Consider the following 18,907-nt stretch of genomic DNA (forward strand, 5'->3'; position numbering starts at 1 on the left):
GCTGCATCATGGGTGCAGCCCTGGGAGCTCTGGAGTACATGTTTCCGAACACCCAGGGAGCAATCTCAGTCCCACCCTTGCTGGGGTAACCCAGTGACAAGGCGGTCACTGACATGGAGGTGTCACATTCCATGTATGGCAGCTGTAATCTGTAGCGTGTGCTCCACTTTGTTGACCCCAGCTCTCCTCCACGTAGATCCCAGTCATGTCTCCAGGCCATGTCTCTGAAACTTGATAGAGTATATTGCATTTCTTTCTGGGAAAAAAAAATTGTCCTAAAGGTTTAAAATGATTTTGAATTTCTTTAAATCTTCTACCAGAATAAACATCTTTGGTCCCCTCAGCCATTCCCCAGGTGACATAGTTTCTAGAATTTTCTTTGTCCTTTCCATCTTTTGACACACTTACAACATGTCATGGTCCTCATGTAAATGTGTGGCCCAGAAACAAACAGAATACTCCAGAATTTGGTCAGCTGTGTGGCCTAAGTGTGCATTCGCTGTTTGAATTATACACTGCTGGGTAAAACTGCATTTAACTGCAGGTAGAAACACTTGGTGCTTTTTACATCAGCTGCTTTTAGGTGGTTCTCATCTGTTCTGTATTTGAACATTTGAATTTTCTTTAATGACGCAAATGCAGGGCCAAATTTAACAAGAAATTATCCCTAGAATTTTCAACCATTTACCAACTAGTTGAGAGATTTTTGCATCTCGGTGTTGCTCTCTCTTACTTTATCTAGGCCTTCCAGCTTATATTAAATAAGTGTAACTTACAGGTCCTCCTCTAAATCATCGCACTCAAATAAACTAAATTGTACAGAACCAAGGACAGAGCCTTATAGCCCCAAGACCTTTCTGCAAAATGACTTTGAACCCTAATTCTCACTCTGGAGTTATTCAGCTAACAACATACGAGCTCCATCTCCACAAGGAGGTCTTGAAACCCTTGGCCTGTATCTTATCTGAAATCAGAATACATTCAATTCCATTTGCAGCAATCCTTTGCTTGGAAAACCTGTTTTAAACATAAAATGAAGTTAATAGGGCATGAGTTGTTTTGCATGCACCTGTACTGGCTCCTGGTAGTCATTGCTTTCTTTCCTGAATGTCCCAAATCCCCTATTTAACAGTTCTTTCTGCAGAATTTTCAGTTGTGAACATCGAGCTTAGGTCCTGTAGTTTCAGGATCCTTTGTCCCTTTGGAATTGACATTTGGCCTCCTTTAGTTTTCTGAAATCTCTTTCCGTTCTCTCTGATGTCTCCCAAACATGGCCAAGGCTTCTCTAATTAACAGGCTCCTCTGTGAGCCTCTGGGTATCATTGTCCCGGGCTCGGAGAGTCGGGGTCGCTTAACAGAGACAGATGCCCACTTCTGATTCATCAGTTTTCTTGGGCTCTCTATTCCTCTTCACCTGGATTGTTCAACACTTTGTAAGAATATTTTTTGATGAAGACGGATACTGTGTACAAGTTGAGTGATTTGATTTTCTCAGCTACAGTGTTACTCTCCACTGCCTGATGGAGTTGGTGGTTAACAGAGTTTGTCAAACTTGTTGTGACAATGGTCGTCCTCACTTTTAAATTTCCTGAAGACCTGCACACCATCGGGTACCTCCTGCCTTCCTGTGCTTGTTTCTTTTGAGAGGAGGGCGGGTCCCGTCATGCACCTGTCTACCTTTTATACTTCCCTTCGCAAAGCCAAGCATGCACTAGTGATAGCTAATGACAGGGAGCCGCCTTGGCAGCCGTATTTGTTGGTGTCAATGTCCAACTTTGTTTCTTTCAACACCAAGATAACTGGTGATTGCATCACGAAGAGTTTATACTTGAATCCTTCTCATACCTCTTGAGCTGCACATCCTTTCTGGTCGTGGGTGCATACCTAAATATTTTTTTCCCTGAACTTTTTGAAGTCTAAAAATACGGATTTCATTGTGCCTAATCACCCTGCCTACCATCTTCTCCTGGGCTTGGCTGTTCTGAACCTTTTGGCCCCATGAGCACACTTATATAAGACCTTTGCTGATTCACAGTGAGCCCTTTGTAGTTAGGTCCAAAGAAGCGATTTCCCTCCATTGTTACTGAAGCAAGTCAAAAACGTATGACTGGCCTTTTGCAAATTGAGACTATCGGGAGGATTCTGCTCTGCCTGTGTTTCTGTTAGTGTTGTTTTCTGGCTTTGTGAAGGGAGCGTTCATGCATACTACCTACCTGCTTTGTACCTCCAATTCATTAACTCCAGGAAGAGATATGTACAGGAGGCCATTGCATTTTGTGCCAGTGATTCTTTGTTTTTTACGTATAAATATTAGCCATTCATAATTTGAAAATTTTACTTATTTGTAGGGATATCTAATTTTTCTTCCTCCCTTTCTCCCACCTTTCTTCTTCTGCCTACCTGCTAGCAGAGTTCTGGGTACTTGTACTAGGTGTTCATGCCACAAAGATGAGTAAAATGCAAGACCTGCCCTAAGAAGAAAATCTTCTGTAGCCAGCACTCTAGGGAAGCATCATCATTTCAAGCCAAACTTAGAAACTTGGGCAAGTAAATCCTATTAAGAGGGAGCTTTGGTCCTGTTGGAGAACCCAGGCATGTGTCATGCCAGAGTCCGGAAGTAACTGACCCGTCTCCCAGGGCCATGCTCCGCAGATGTGGGTTGAGTGGGTGAGCTGGGAACCAGCAGAATCAGGGTGCCCTTGGACATCACTCTTGTCGGAGATCCCCTTCTGAGGTCTGGCCATTCTGTCCATGCATCCATTTGATCACACTGAGATTCTTGACCTAGGTTAGTTTTTTTACCATCTTGCTCGCTGCCACCACGTACCTAAAAACATAATTAAACACCAAATGGAATTTGTCATTTTGTCTATACCATACAGACAAAAGTACACGGAAGGTATATGACAAAACAATAGAGCTTTCTGCTCTCACCCCTCCCATTTGCAGTGATTATTTGACACCTTTGGGTGGTGAGTCGAAGTAAACCAAACCACCAGATCCTCAGTTGTCAGAGTCTTGTGATTGCAGCTACTGAGCTCTCCTTCCAGGCTCTGGCGTCAGACTGACTTGCATATGGGTGATCAGGGCAAGTTGCTTTATTTCTCAGGGCCTCTGTGTCCTTATCTGTAAAGGGCAGATAATGATACCAAACTGATGGGTTATTTTGAGGACTAACTAAATGAATGAATGCCAAGCTAGCTTTACTACCTGACATGTGCTAGTTGTTTACATGATAGCTGTTTTATAATGTGCATTTCTGAGTCAGCCCGCGTCAGCTGACATGGAAAGCCCCCAGCTTCCCCTCCTTTGTTCTGACACCAGCCTGCCTCCCGTTCTTCCGGCCCTCTGAGGACACACACACAAACAACTTCCTTTTTACCTTTTAATTTTAACCCTCAAATATTCTCATTTTCTTCCACCTGGTTTTAGAAAAAAGAAAGTCCCTTGTAGTGAAAGGTGGTGTGAGTATGTCCTTCTCCCGTTGCAGCTACGTGATAAGTATTGATTCTGTCTACATCTCTCCTTTACAAGCACTTCTCAGTATCCAGCCAAAGCCTACTGCACATAAAATAGTCCTAACCATTTATGCCCAACTTTTCCATTAAGGGTTAGACTTTGTATATACAGACCACTGGCATCAAGATTTCTTCCTTAAAATAAGACCAGCACCAAATAAATACTTCTCCCCTGTTACTAGTTTGTTGTTTGCACATTTACTTCCTCTTTCATTCTTCTAGCATTTATTGGCTGCCTCCCCCCTCCCCCATATGCCAAGCCCTAGGGGCACAAAAATGATAAAAATGGACCTTATCCCTGACTAATATTGGTAATGTGTTGGTAATACTGGTATTATGCTAATCTATTGTAATGCTGTTGCAATATAGTCAAGCATATTACAGACAGTCACTTGAAAATTGAACTCAAAACCTAGTAGAAACACGTCCTTCAAAAGTACCTGGAGGGTGTGTGACAAAGGATTCGTTTATTTGAACATACTATAACTTTGCTGTTTTAACCTGTAACAAATAACACTTACAACACTACTAAGCAAACTAATGCATCAAGGGCACACAAAGAATTTAAATTGTCCCTGACTCACTTTTCAAAAGGCATATTTAGAATAAAGAAAAGAAACATGGTGGAAAGTGTTTAAGTACATATGATAGCAACAAAAGTTAAAACTGAAATCATTTAGATAAGCCACTAACAGTCTAACACTTTACTGGTGTAAGCTATTAGTAGCATTGCTTTTTAACCAAAAATGTTTGTTGCTATTAAACATACATAATACACTTCAGCTTGCTGTGGGAACTGTATGTAGTAAGTGACATTTATATGAGTTAAATGGCGTCTGCCTTCTGGCATCCTGTCTTACACATCTTTAAATCAGGTGGATTTGATCAGATTATTTGTAACTTCTCGTCTAGTTTCAACATTCTGTAATTCTAGGAATTAATAATGCTTTTACCTAGAAAGTGATGCAGACATAGGGAAAAAAGGCTTTCATAATTTTCAAGAAATACGTATCTGAATCAAGCATCTAAAGAAGGTGGCAGCATCGAATCCAGGGAGACAGGCTCCTCTCTTTCATTTCTTTGTTACTCTGAACACTTACCCAGGGCAAGATTGGGACCACCATTTGCAGTGTTGCTCTTCTTTATTTAATAGTCTCAAGAACTTTATTCATGGTATCATTAACTGATTGCAGGTTGGTGGGAAATGCCAGAACCCAGGCGTGTGAAATGCTGCAGCAGAGCAGCACAAGTCTAGGGGCACTGCCACTCTGGGTTCTGTAGGCATGTTCCGTGGTGCTCACTTACAACAGAGTACGAATGATGCTCCCTAAATTGTGCCACATTTTGGCCCTGGGAGCAATGCTACATCTTTTTTTTGTCTTGGGTAAACAGAGTTTACTACATAGTTGATATCAACCAGCCGTAATACACAGGCTCTGTACTTTACCATTATTTGTCACTGTCTCTTCAGTGGTGATTTTCCCCTCTAGATTAGAAAGCATTTTTTAGATCACAACAAAGTCATAATGTTGAAAAATTATGAGCATAAAGCTACTTTTCTTTCTGTGGTTGTCTCAAGTGATGTCCTAAAGCTTTTCAAGCAGACTTACAAACCCTCACCCATCTATAAATAAAATGTTTCTCTCTTTTTTTTTAAACTTAATAATTATTTATTTCTGGAATTTTTTTTTTGTCTTTTATTTTTAATTGAAGTATAGTCAGTCAATTTACGATGTGTCAGTTTCCGATGTACAGCATCATGTTTCAGTATATACATATACTGTATATACTGAAATACATGTAAATACATGTATTTGAATAGATGTTTCTAATCTATTCTGCTTTATGTAAATGTTTGCCTTGATATATTTGTCTGAAGAAAAGTCTGTAATTGATACATGGACCTAGGACTGTCTTAAAATCTTTTTTTTTTTTTTTTACTTGAAATGACCTTTTTTTTAATTGAAGTATAGTCAGTTTATAGTGTGTCAATTTCTGGTGTACAGTATAATAGTTCAGTCATACATATACATACATATATTCGTTTTCATATTTTTCATTAGAGATTTAAAATCTTCAATGTTCTCTGTTTCTGAGCTAGATGATGGTGTTTGGATATAGTTAGCAAGTGCCAGTGTTTTGAACATTTTTCAGTGCTAACAGAGTAAGTTTTTTCATCCTACTATTTTTCTGTTAATATGGCAGTCTGATGAGAGTGGAGGAGTAAATAGCAAGAAAATTGACTGGTTCATTCATTCAGCAAATATTTATTGAGTACTCACTCCACGCTGAACACTGGTCCCTGCCCTAGAACTCCCTTCTGCTGGGAAAGAGAAATGGGATGGCATGCCCATGAGCAGTCCCAAGGCAGGGCAGCACTGGGGCAGCCTGCCTGAGGTGTCACAGCCAATCTGAGATCTACAAATGCCCTATATTTTTGCTGAAACATAGCAGCCTTTGCTTGAAGTTCCCTTTCACTGCAAAGCACAGGGAGTTGAAGACAAACTTAGTTTCTATCAAATGTATTAAACTTAGTGATGGAACAGCTTTTGTTAAGGGTGAATGCCATTCTAGATTAAGGTCTATGCAAAAACTCCTTTTTCACAGGACCAGAAAAATAAAGGCACACAGATGCTCAGATTTAAAGTTTCAAGGAATTTAATCCCCAGGGATGTTGACTCAAGTAGAAAAGTTCTCAGAATGTTTTTAATTCATCTATTTCCCAATGTAATCTACTTGGTGTGTCGACTTAACAATTTTTTGCAATAGGAAAATGGATTTGCAACCTAGCTCTCAGTGTCAGAGAAGGAAACATGGCTTTGAAAGAAGGAAACATGGCTTTCTCCCTCCATCATCCCCTTAATAATGGGAAAAAGATGGAAAAATGATGACCTTTCAAATCACATAATTACAAATTTTTAAATGAGCCATTTAGAATTTCGCTTTTCAGGATGCAAATGAGTAATCAGTTACTTCACGGTGTGATATAGACCCATGAGGTTATGTTAAATACGTGTAATGAAAGGTTTATGATGATAACAAAGTAGAAAATTACACCATAAATCACATTTTCCTTTTTAAAAGATAGCAAGTTAAATATGTAAGTATTGCCAGCTAAGATTCACAAAAGATGCTATCTTAAAATGTTTATGTAAAACATAAACCCTTTTCACCTATTAATTGTAGTTAAGGTTTAATTTTAGACTATAAGATTTGTGTGTGGAGAGGACAAATGTGTTCTGTTCCTACTAGTAACTTATGCATTATTTATAATATTTAATGCTTAAAGGATGTCCCAGTAAAATAAAGATTCATTTATTATTCCAACAAAAATAGTTTCTGCTTCCCATCTTACCAGTCCGTGCATAACAGTAACCAGACATTGCCATGCTTTTGCCATCATCATATCTACTTCTGTAAATTGGATTATCTTTCAAACTCTGCATTTAACTTAAACAAGTTTCACTTTGCTTTAGTTACCTCACCAAGCATGCTTTTTCTGTTTACCTTAACATTTTTATTGTCTTCATTACTCTGTTATGCCCTACATTGCACCTTTTAAAATTTTTTTTAAAGGAGGAGGGTATATAGCTCAGTGGTAGAGTGCTTGCTTGGCATGCATGAGGTCCTGAGTTCAATCCTCAGTACTCCCATTAAAACAAATGAATAAATAAATCTAAAATTAAACCTAATCACCTGCCCCCAAAAAAATTAAGAAAAAAATTTTAAGTTAAAAATTTGAAAAACAAATAAAGTTTCTTTAGAAGACTTTCTGTTAAGCTAATAGAAGTTTCTTGTTCCAGCCACCATTTCTTTCCTTTTTTTCTGCTAAAATAATAAGTTATAACTGACTAACAGAGGACAGTTAAATATCACTCCAGATTCTGCTAGCAGGGGAGAGTTTGAACATTTCAAATAGTGCATAGTTAAACACTAATCTAGGTATTCTTTGGCACATATGTTTTTTAGTCAGTTAACTAAGTTCATCCAGATACCTGGATGTTTGTCAGTGGTAGGGAAAAAATGTCTAATTGAAACACTGAATATTTCACTTTCTATTATGTCTTGAGAGATACACCTTTTAAAGGAAAGGTAAGCAGTCCTTTATGCTGCATGTGGTGTGCAGTATCATATGGTAACATCTAAAAGCTCATGAAAGTAACATGTCAGCATTTAAGAAAGTGCTTGTCGTGGCCATGTGGTAGAAACAAACACATAATGAAATTTGGGGTGACCGATAAGAAACAAATTCCCCAAAGAAATGCACTCAGAAGAAATCTCACCCGCATCTCAAATCGTAATTAGCATCCGCTCTTTGGCCCTATATGGACATACACATCAGAGATCTACTTTTCGGAGTTGAACTTTATCTTGTGTGTTAGTACCAACACACGAAGTTATGTTCTGAAAACCGTGAAAGAGCACAGTCTATAATTTTTAACCACTGCTGATGCTGTGGCAGTGGAGCTGAGAAGCTTCCACGCACGGGAGGTCAGAAGGTCAGGGGACGGTGTTGACGTGCTGGTGTGTCCTGTTCCGGCATCTGCAGAAGCATCATGCTGTCCGTGTGTCTTTGCAGGGGAGGAGCTTTGCACGGGCCTCAGACGAGGCTGCACCCTGGACTGCCCCTTCGGCTTCCTCACCGATGCCCACAACTGTGAGATCTGTCAGTGCCGCCAACGCCCCAAGAAGTGCAGACCCATCATCTGTGACAAGTATTGTCCGTTTGGATACCTGTGCGTATTTCTTGATTCAGAAGCTCTATTCTTAGTTATGTGGGACTTGATGAAACACCCGTTACCTATGTTTTGGGCTGTTTAGTGTGTGTATGTGTGTGAATCAGGGGTGTACTGAGTCCAGAATATCTGTGCTTGTTTTGTTAGAGGAATCAGAAGGCAGGGAAAGGAGGTTATTTCCAGAGATGAGAATCAGTGTTTACTCTTTTGAAGATGAGCCAGAGACTTGTTATGACACTGCCCTTGAGGCCTGTTGGGTGAGATTGCCCCATAGCCAGGGCCTTTGGACACTGCCTAGGGGAATGGAACTGTCATGAGGTCCCAGTGTTGTAAGTGTTTTTTGCACAACTGTCCCAGGGACTATTCTGTGATAAATTACTCAATCCATACTTTTAAGATTAGTCAACAGCCACTCCTTGCAACACAGAGCATCCTTACCTGCCTTGCCTCCTCATCTTAACCTTGATGCTTATCTACTATTTATAATATTCTTTCTTTAAATAGCAGTAGATTTTATGAATTTCCTTGGAGATAAGGACTATGACTTGTATTTTCAAACACTGTTTATTGAATATTGATTTGCTCCATGAAAATCCAGATTATTCTTTGGGGAAGTAGACACTTCAGGTTGGTAACTGTCATGTCTGTATTAGCATCTACTTCTGTCTTTACGTCAAGTTGGTCCCTTAAAAATAACCTTTCAGAGTCTTTGCTTTATCATTTCTACCTTGGTTCCCTTCCGTGTTGGTCTTTCTGCCTTTCTAACTTGATATGTTTATATAGTGCTAGTAGTTGTAAGAGACAGAGCTACCATCTCCTGCCCATCTTCTTAAACTCATTGTTTTTATTCTCCGGAAACTCTAGTTTAGCGGGAATGGAGGGGGTGGCTTAATTCTAATTTTAACTGGATAATTAAGTTTAGAACGTTATTCTTAAAAATTCCCCAGTTAAAGTAATAAATCATCATTGTTCTTAATCCTAAAATATGATTATGATACCAACAAAGTATAGTTATTTCTTAGTTTAACTGCTTATGTAGAATGAAATATTATCATAATAGTAGCCATAACCACTTGCCCCATTATGACAGTTCAGAACCGAGGCTGCATTCAAGTCCAACCTTCATCTTGGAGAAACATCTCTTAGAGGATTGTAGATTCCACTTTGTATTCCCGTCGGTAAGCAACTTCAGGGAGGACCAAGTTGACTGTCATGGGCAAATAAATACTGCCTCAGCTGGAACATATGTTTCAAGGGCAGCCTCTGAAGGAGAGATCTTGGCCAGACACCACATGGGAGTGTTAGGATGAAGGCAGCCATTGATGTCCCTCGTACTCACTTGCTGAGTGGGCCGTTACTGTATTTGTGCAGCAAATGCTTACAGAAGGGAGGTGGGGAGGGGGAGAGGGATGGATGGGTGAGTAAATGAATAAACAGACCAATCCGTAAAGCCTTGGTGGTAGGTCTTGAAAAATGACATGAGTGTGAACCATTCGTTCAATTCATTGTTCTCCTGTATATTGACAGAAATATGTTGACCCTACTGTTCAGCACAAAATTTAGGCACTCTGGCTTATTAAAGGAAAAAAAGAAGTTCATCCAGCCTTTTCCCTTTATCCTCTGTGCTTCGGCCCTGACCTGTCGGTGGGGTATTTTTTAGTTAGTATTGTTTTCTGACTTAATGAAGTAATTACTGGACATTTACAACAGGGTTTCTCAGAGGTTTTATTCTTCATCAACATTTGTACAGCGTTCCCAGGTCTGTAGATCCGCAAGTTCTCCTTCTGTCTGCTTTAAGGTTCAGTTAATTTTTCACTAGTGTCTGGAATTTCTCAAGAGAATGTGGCTGTGTGAGGAAGTCTGTGGCCCTGACAAAGAAGGACTTCTGCCCCTCTTGCTGGCTTCCAGCACCGACCAGCAGTGTACTCTTCACCTTCCTCTTCACAGAACCGCACAGGCATCTTTGCGTACTGTGGTACCACATTTCCTAATTAAATCAACAGTCACTTCCTTAGGATTCTGATGGTCACATCCCAGAAACACTTAAGTGCTTGGACAGTTCTAAACCTTGGCCGTGGAGGGGGTGGTGGTCATGGCCACAGGGAGCTGTGACACATCACTCCAGGGGTTTTCGAGAGCAGAAAGTCAAGTTATTCTGCTTCATGACGATATCACTTCAGTGACCCTTGGTCTGAGCACTTGGGCATCCTTTGAGACTTGGATTTTCTGACTGCTGACAAAATTTTAATTACCCAGGAAGAATAAGCACGGCTGTGACATCTGTCGCTGTAAGAAGTGCCCAGAGCTCCCATGCAGTAAAATCTGCCCCTTGGGTTTCCAGCAGGACAGTCATGGCTGTCTTACCTGCAAGTGCAGAGGTAAGTGCCAGCACACTCCCCTTCCCCACTCAGGGCAGCCAGAGGCACAGAAACGGAGAACAGACGGGCATCCTGTAATGCAGCGGTTTCAGTGATGCTGTGTCCTCTGACACCACTGTCACTCTCTAGGGGACATCCTTTGTCCTTTCCTCTCACTGGAATAGAAGCTCAGAATGGAATTGAAAGTAACAGGCAACACATGGACCAGAATGAATCACTTCTTAGCTCTTCAGTTTTACTTGTCTCGGGAACTTCAGCCTAAAGCACCTTGACCGTGACCCCCATAGAGTCTCTGTCCAGCAGTGGATTGAGACAGTTGATAACGGCAAAGATCCCTTTTCAAGGAGCCCTCTCAGGGTGGGTGAGGCTAAGCAGTCTGCTTGTGTATTTTCTGGCTAACACAGTTTTCCCTGAGAATTTAGACTTCTGCTGAATGAGCACGTGCAGCCTGCAGTGGTGTGTGGGTGCAAATCCTGGATATGCCTTTTGCCTAGGACTTCCTGCTCCAGGGACATTTCTGAAGCTGTGTGAGCGCACGCCGTGCCGTGCCCGCCGCTTCTGCCCTTACCCCGGCTGCATCCCAGCTGCCCGCTAAGTTGTAGTTGTCAGCATGAGCCACAGATGAAACAGTGAAAGATCCCTAAAGCTTGTTCCATGTTTTTTCAGAGTTGGACAGTTAATGGTGTTTTTAAGGGGTCAGAGAAACAGAAATCTAGTCACTGCTTCAATTTTTCTGCTGAACAAAAAAATCTGTTAGTTTGCAAGGGGCCCAGGGTTTCCCCATTGGATGATTTCTAGAGTGATTATTCTGCACATGTTAAACTCTGTAACATGTGCTATGAAACGGACCAGTGCTTGTTCATTGTATATAATAGGAGGACCTAGAACGAAAGGAGTAAAAATCAGCTATAGTCCCACCAATGGGAGAAAAACATATTTGCAAATTTTTTTCTGTCTTTTTCTTTTTTAAAAATGGAGGACATATTAACTTAAATTCTTTTCGTGATCCTATGCCATGTCGTGAACTGTGCTGTGTGGATGGGATTTTGGGTGGTTGGGTAGTGGAACCTGAAAGACACTACAGGCTGTTTTTGTGTGCAGTAGCTGCTCCTTTACCAGGCTGCCTTCTGTCTGTCCAGAGGTCCCTGCCTCCGCAGGGCCACCCGTCCTGTCGGGCACGTGTCTGTCCATGGATGGCCGTCATCATAAAAATGAGGAAAGCTGGCATGATGGCTGCCGGGAATGCTACTGTCACAATGGACGAGAAATGTGTGCTCTGATCACCTGCCCGGTGCCTGCCTGTAGCAACCCCACCATCCACCCGGGACAGTGCTGCCCGTCATGTTCAGGTAAAAGCTGGCTCCCTCAGCAAATGACTTCTGCCTGTAACCCTCGGGGAGGTGCAGGAGACGGCCCCTGGAACACATTTCAGCTTTCTGGTTTTTGTCCACATGGTCACACTGTCGGCCAGGCGCTGTAAATGATTAACCAGAGACCAGAGAATATTCTAAAGCTCTGAAACCACTCTCCTCATGTCGAATGGTTTACTTAATTATATTGGGCTTTGAACTACATTTGTGCAACAGTTTGTGGGCTTCTGCACTGAAAATCCAGCTCTCCGTTGTGTGGATGGTGTATTAAGGCTGAGTGTCTTAGTTAATTGGAGGGGCTTGATGCTCATTTTATTCCCTGAAAGCTTATTATTTATCAAGTAATTATTTGAGAGGGAGAGAATTATCATAGTCTGTAGCTATTGCATTTTTTTTTAATTAATGGATATGTAGCAGTCTTGCCAAATGGAGACATTTAGAGTGACCACACATCCAAAACATTTAAAATCACAATCGTGGTAATCAAGATAAGTTAGTAGAAGCGCAGAACAGATTTATAACTCATAGGGATTCAAACTGTGGTTGCCAGTAACAGTATTTATTACCATAATACATCGTCTAGTGCCTTTCATCCAAAGAGCTCAGCACAGTTTTATAGTTATTATTTGTTCCTCTGTGCTGGCCACTGAGTTAGGGAAAAATACATTTAGGCAGTTTTTCATTTGGAAAACAGACACAGAAAAAATAACTCTCTCACCCAAATTAAAATAGCATGTCAGCTGGAAGGCCAGGGAGAAGTGAAGTCTCCTGGTTCTGACATAGATTTCTTTTAAAGTTGGAAGGTGCTGTTTGATTTTGGAGTAGTAATTGTATTTCCTCTGGTCAGTCCTGCTTCTGTAGCCCCACCTGTGCAGCGGGTACAGTCAGGACCTGAGGCCAGGGCCTCTTGCGGGAAGGCAGGCCCAGCCTGGAAGGGAAGCTGTGCCACATGCTGGCCAGCCTGCACCTGCTCTGCCCACAGGGTGGGGGTTGGGGGAGGGACACCTGAAGTCTTGTTCAGCCCTGAGATTCTACACATCTCAGTAACTAAGGTATCGAATGACAGGCAGCCCCCACACCCTGCAGAGGATCAGACGACAAGATGACAGTGTTCTGTTTTGTTTTATTTTGTTTCCTCATAGTTAAGCCCAAAACTGTTTCCTTTTTCACATGTTTTGCTACTTAAATATGAATAACCACCAGTGTCCACTGAAACAGAAGATAAGTGAACAATGTAATGAGACAGAACTCTGTGTTGACTCTTTGGGGAAGGAGAAATCATTTGTTCCAATGAAGACGCCATGCTTTAATTATAGGCATGCGTGTGTGGAGTGTGGCTTGCACCTGGGTCTTTGCTAAACTGTGTTCTCCGTGAAACTCTGAGTCCAACTGGGGGAAATGCAAAGCTATTACTCAGAACAGATGATTGGCTTAAACACTGAAAGACAGTGAAATCCAGTCTAGTTTTCTCTGTTAGAGAGATATGGAAAGTTCTGATGCAAACACACAAAATTATTGATGTATTGTGGCTGTGTGTATATCTAGATGTACAGGTATAAAAACATACATGTATTGATGTATATGGATGTGTAGGTTTATTGTTTCCAAAAATCTTCAGGAAGTTGCCACATATGGAGTCTTCTGAATGGACACCCGCTCCCCCCAGCACTGTTACTGTTACATTTATGGACTGCTACTTTAAAGAATGCTTTCTCTCCTCTTACATCCAAGGATCAGCTGGTTTTGTTTTGTTTTGTTTTGTTTTGTTTTGTTTTCCTGGGATAGGTGAGCTCAGGAACTCTTCTGATAGAAGATTCACCAAATGATACTGTTTCTCAGATTTTTTTACCCTGTCTTTCTCACCCTCTGCCTGTCAGTTTTTCTGTCACCTCCGTCTTTCTGGTCACTCATGTTTTTGCCTTGAGGCACACAGTATATATAGCAAAGGAATTCACAAGGTGAGACACCTGCAGACACACATTGTTTTTCTTCTGGCCACTTTCCTGTGTGTCAGCGTTTTTAAGGGCAGCAATTGTCAACCCTCTCCAGGTCCTTTTGGAAGCCTGTTGCTTTCAAAAGGGAGGCTTTTTCCAACATGAGTTTATTGATGCTCTTTGGAACAATTTTTTCTTTTTCTGTAAACCATGAGAAATGCACTTTTATCTCATCCCAGCTCAGTTTTCGTTCTGATTCTCTTCCTCCCTACTTTCCTCATATACTGGAAAGTTTGCTCCAGTTGCATATGAATATTAGTGTTGGCGAATGTCGGTTTTCTATGATATGTCCACTTGTCAAAGTTCCAGTCCTTACTAGTTCCCTTGAGATAAAGCTGTATTAAGAGTTACCTTCTTGGCTGGAGATGCGCCCGCAGCACTCTCTCGTCAGTACCGCTGACTCCCGGGCTGACCACTGCTTTGAAAGTCACCGCCCGGGAGTTCTTGGGAGATTTCAGCTCTGAGCATCTCTACACAAACAGGGCAGTTCTTTTCTTCTGGGGCCCGATTTCCACTGAGCTCCAAGCGTGAGCCCGCCATGGTGTCTCCAGACGGCTTCTCGGCAGGGTTCCACACTGTCAGCACCTTCTGGTAACGCTTGTTGTATTTGGATGACACAGCTGTGGTCCTTCATGCTTCTCATTTCCCCAGCACGACTCCAGGGCAACTCCCAGAACCTCTCTGGACATTTTCAACATTAAATTCTCTCTCTATCATTATCATCTCAGCAGGAGCCCCAGATCACCTCTCCTCTGGGGAAAGAACTCGTAGTTATCATCAGCCCCTGAGCGTTTACCTCTCCTGATAGTATCGCCACATAAATGTTTCGTCTCAGGTGAGGGTTCAGACTGTTGGTTCTGAAAGCATTCCTGCTCAGTCTGCTGGCAACTGGTCTAGATTGGGGTGTGTCCTGCTGAGCAGCAGGACTTACTTCTAAGCCTAAAAGGACTCAGGGTCCCGGAGATAATGGAGTGGATGGGGCACAAATCAGTGGGAAATCGTGTTTAATCTGGAGATGTAGCCATGATCCAAACACAGACGGAGGTTCAAATCTCTTGTCTGCCCTGAATACTCTGAGCTCTCCGTTTCCTCATATGCAAAATAGGATAATAGTACCTATTCACAAGGCTGGTGTCAGGAATAAAGGAAGTAACACATTAGCATGGAAATTGGACCACAGCGAGCATTCAGTAGATGCGGGATCTTTATTCTAGACAATCCTACACATTCACAAACATCCCCTACGAGGCCCCTGTTCTCTTCAACAGTAGGAGTCCCTGTAACTTAATCCTCTCATCTGGTTCTCTCATTACTGTCGGCAAACTGGAACCACTTGAACCTCACTTCCTGAAGCTGGCTCTTCCGCTGCTGCCTTCTACCTCTACGCGTGGGATGTTTTCTTCCCTGTTCTCTTGATAGGGACAGAGAGAGAGGGACTCTACAGCCAGTTCATCTTCTCTGTCCCATAAAGCCCACAGCGCCGTGTTCTTCAAGAGCTGACAAGACTGCAGATGAATAATTTCTTGCGTTTTGGTTTTGTGTTGTTTCCCCAGATGACTTTGTGGTGCAGAAGCCAGAGCTCAGCACTCCCTCCATTTGCCACGCCCCTGGGGGAGAGTACTTTGTGGAGGGAGAAACGTGGCACATCGACACCTGTACTCAGTGCACCTGCCACAGCGGCCGGGTGCTGTGTGAGACGGAGGTGTGCCCGCCGCTGCTCTGCCAGAACCCCTCGCGCACCCAGGACTCCTGCTGCCCTCAGTGTCCAGGTAACCGGCGGGCAGGAAGGCCACGGCCGCACCTGTCACTCTGCGGCCAGCAGGCCCGGTTGAGCCCCGTGTGGGACTGTGCCACACCCATAACCAGGAGCCCAGGCAGGAGCACCTCACAGCCTGCTTCCTAAGTCCATTCCCTCCTGTCAACCACATACTTGTGCAGTCAGTGTGCCTCACACTTGAGGTGACCGGGAACAAAAAGAGAGATGTTTCTTTCTGCCTCTTTTTGTTTTTCCTTAACTCTCTGTCTCAAACTCAAGAAACAGTCCTGCTGCGCCAGAGTATTCCCAGTGACTTTGCTAGTGTGAAAGTTATCTTTGTCTTGACAAAATGTGAAAGAAGTTATTGATAAATAACATAAGTAAAATTATTCAAAATGTATTAGGGCAGTAAGGTACTTTGAGAATGTTAAACAGAGGGATTGCTAAAATATGCATAACGCCCACCTTCTCAAATCGGTGACATTTAATAAGTTAAGATCCAAAAGTATTAAGTGACTAGCACTGCATATGTACAAAGAGTATTCTTTTCTTTTCTTTTTTTGGTTTTTTTCAGTCCTCAGATAATCTGGCCTTAGCAGGTAAATTTATGGTCATGAAACAAATATAAGGAATTTTTGTCAAGACTTTTAAACGTAAGTTGCTGATTTTGCAACTAAAGTAGCAATTCTGATTAACACGAGAATATATGACTTTTTTCCAAAAGATGCTTAATTTGTATAAATACAGTTACCAAGTTGGCAGCACCCTAGTTTTGTTGTTGCTCAGTCTTCTGTGTTTTCACCTTGAATCAGTAATCATTTACCTTCTAAATGTATATTCTTAGAGTATTTCCGCTCAGTAAAACATAAACCCTTGTATTTTATTACTTTTTTATACTGGATTATCTAATCAGCCGGCCAGAATCTATTGTTCTGTCATCATAGAACCGGCGTGGTCAGTGTCCAGAACTTATGGGTTCACATTGATGATATTTTTAATTGCATCCGATGAGACTGCAGGGATAGCCACGTTATTTGCTGCTGCTGAGAGATTACCATCTTAGTACAGAATCTTTGGTGTAATTTGCAGCCATGTTAATCAGAAAGGCTTAATTGGTGCAACATCTTTTCCAGTATGAGATATGGCTCAGATGTATTATGTCGCTAGGAGGTAAGCTAGTCCCTGCTATATTTTTATCATCACTCTTTTACTTAAACGCAAACCCTCTTGATGTTCCCCTGTTAGTATGTAACCACGACTATTCCCATCCTCCTGGCAGAAACCACTTTGAGTGGTCTCTTCATTGGTGATCATGAATTTATGTCCATTTTAGACATTCGTTTTACAAGTACTTACGGAGTGCCTGTATTGAGCCAGGGGGATCCTGAGGTTGATGAGAACAGACCCAACTCCTGTCCTGTGGAACAGTAATCCAGAAGAGCTGAACAGTCCGACACTCCACGTTTACATAAATCATCACACAGCCAGAGGAGTGCCTGGAAGGGAGAGAATTCAGAGCATATACAACCCAGGAAGGAAACTTCTAACTAAAGTGGGAAGTGCCTCTGGTGCCCCTTGTGTCAGGATCCAAGGGCAGATACAGGGATTGGTTTAGGGGAAGGGACTCCATGACCACTGGCCCAGATTCATTGGTAGGACACCTGACTGGACTCAGAAGTTCAGCCCAGACAAAGACCAGAAGTGGGACTCCTGGTTTCTTAGAGCCGGGTCTCAAGGCAAGTGCGCATGTGCAGAGGCCCTGCCCATTCCGGCAGGGCAGGGCGGCGGCCTCCCCTCAGGAAGCGGGCTCAGGCTCCCCCTGTGTGCCTGGCTTTGACTTCCCCTTTATAAATTTATGCCTGGGCAGCTCTTCCTTTCTTTGCGTGTAACTTGAGAGATACTTCAGTGATTGCCTTCTTAAATGCTAGGTCTGTTTTCTAGATCAGTATTCCAAGGGTTACACTTACATCTGTGAATAAGGGTGTATCTGGAATGCTCTTGTATTTTAAAATCAGTCACCGACCCCGTTTTTGATCTTTCAGAACTTTCCATTCACAGTTGTGTTGCAGTGAAAAAGAGAAAAAAAGTCTTAAAATTCAAAACATTGATTTCTTCACATTACAGTAAATTTCAATAGCAGCATTGACAAATGGTGTATTTCACATCTAGAAGAATACCACCTCTAATCTTAGGATACTTGCATCCTAAAGCTGCCTCAAAATGATGTATATGTACAACTAGAAGAGCTGCACTGCTCGTGGCGATTGCATCTCTGAGGATGCCCTGTCCTTCCCTCTGTCCTTTCCTGGTCTGGTGCAAGGCAGAGTCTAGACACAGAAGTGGGTTCATGAAGAAAGACTGAACATCCCTGCAGGTGACGGTACTTCACCAAAGTGAAAAAGGCAGAGGGGATAGAATAGCGCTGCTTTGTTCACATTTTTTAAATTCTTTTTCATTTTTGGTTTTTCAGAGTTAGAAAGAAGTATAGCATAGAAGAGAGAAGGGGCTGGAGTAGAAATAAAAAGAACGAATGAACACCAGTGAAAGAACTGGTAAAATCAAAGTAGGTGAGTTAATATGAGAAGTACAAAGAATGGCAGGAAAAAAATGGGAAGAGAGGCCAAAAGAAGGAAGATACTGTGAGCAAGGTTCCCAAATGACATCTTCAGCCAGGGTTCAGCTAGGAGTTTCCTGCCCCGGGGGTGAAGACTTGCAGACTACATCTCAGCCTCAGCTCTCCCTCCAGCACCGCTGGCACATTCCGATGTCCTCTGGGGTCCCCTGCAGGCCGCGGTAAGAGGCCTCCAAACTCCAGGATATTTGTTTCAGCTGCTGTTTCATGGTTCCGTCGTTGCTGTCCCTGCTTCCTCTTCTAAATTTTCAGGCAGCAGGTTGGAGTTGCTGGCAAGAGCTAAGCTGTCATAACCGCCAGAAACCTCATGGCAATTTGCAGGGCCCAGTGTAGACCGGAGGGAGTTGTCCTGATTTCCAGCCAGATCAAAAGTTAACATCCGTCAATAGCTTAAAAAGAAATCATCCCTAGGCCTGGATGACTCAGAGAAGGCCCCTGAGGAAGTAATCCCGTTATCTCTGGAACCTTACCTGGAATCGGACCTAGAGCACGTTCGGAGCAGCGGAACCAATTGTCACTGCCT

General features: G+C 42.5%; 1 protein-coding gene, 1 long non-coding RNA gene and 1 other non-coding gene across 6 annotated transcripts in view; 2 read left to right on the forward strand and 1 right to left on the reverse strand.

Moving 5' to 3' along the window:
- Positions 1 to 18,907, forward strand: part of CRIM1 (cysteine rich transmembrane BMP regulator 1) — a 186,692-nt gene that overhangs the window by 136,754 nt on the left and 31,031 nt on the right. For all 4 annotated transcript variants that reach the window (XM_032497337.1, XM_032497336.1, XM_032497338.1 and 1 more), the window contains 4 exons: positions 8,098 to 8,254; positions 10,511 to 10,632; positions 11,772 to 11,981; positions 15,550 to 15,765. In XM_032497337.1, coding sequence (XP_032353228.1) covers positions 8,098 to 8,254; positions 10,511 to 10,632; positions 11,772 to 11,981; positions 15,550 to 15,765 — 705 coding nt within the window. The remainder of the gene's footprint in view (positions 1 to 8,097; positions 8,255 to 10,510; positions 10,633 to 11,771; positions 11,982 to 15,549; positions 15,766 to 18,907) is intronic.
- LOC116668933 lies at positions 143 to 17,282 on the reverse strand. Its single transcript, XR_004326230.1, has 4 exons — positions 17,109 to 17,282; positions 2,964 to 3,126; positions 2,627 to 2,827; positions 143 to 256 (listed from the first exon to the last, which is right to left on the reverse strand). It is a non-coding gene; the product is annotated as an uncharacterized LOC116668933 (long non-coding RNA).
- On the forward strand, positions 7,100 to 7,171 carry TRNAA-GGC. Its single transcript has one exon. It is a non-coding gene; the product is annotated as a tRNA-Ala (tRNA).

This window comes from Camelus ferus, chromosome 15 (assembly GCF_009834535.1).
Source record: "Camelus ferus isolate YT-003-E chromosome 15, BCGSAC_Cfer_1.0, whole genome shotgun sequence".
Taxonomy (NCBI): Eukaryota; Metazoa; Chordata; class Mammalia; order Artiodactyla; family Camelidae; genus Camelus; species Camelus ferus.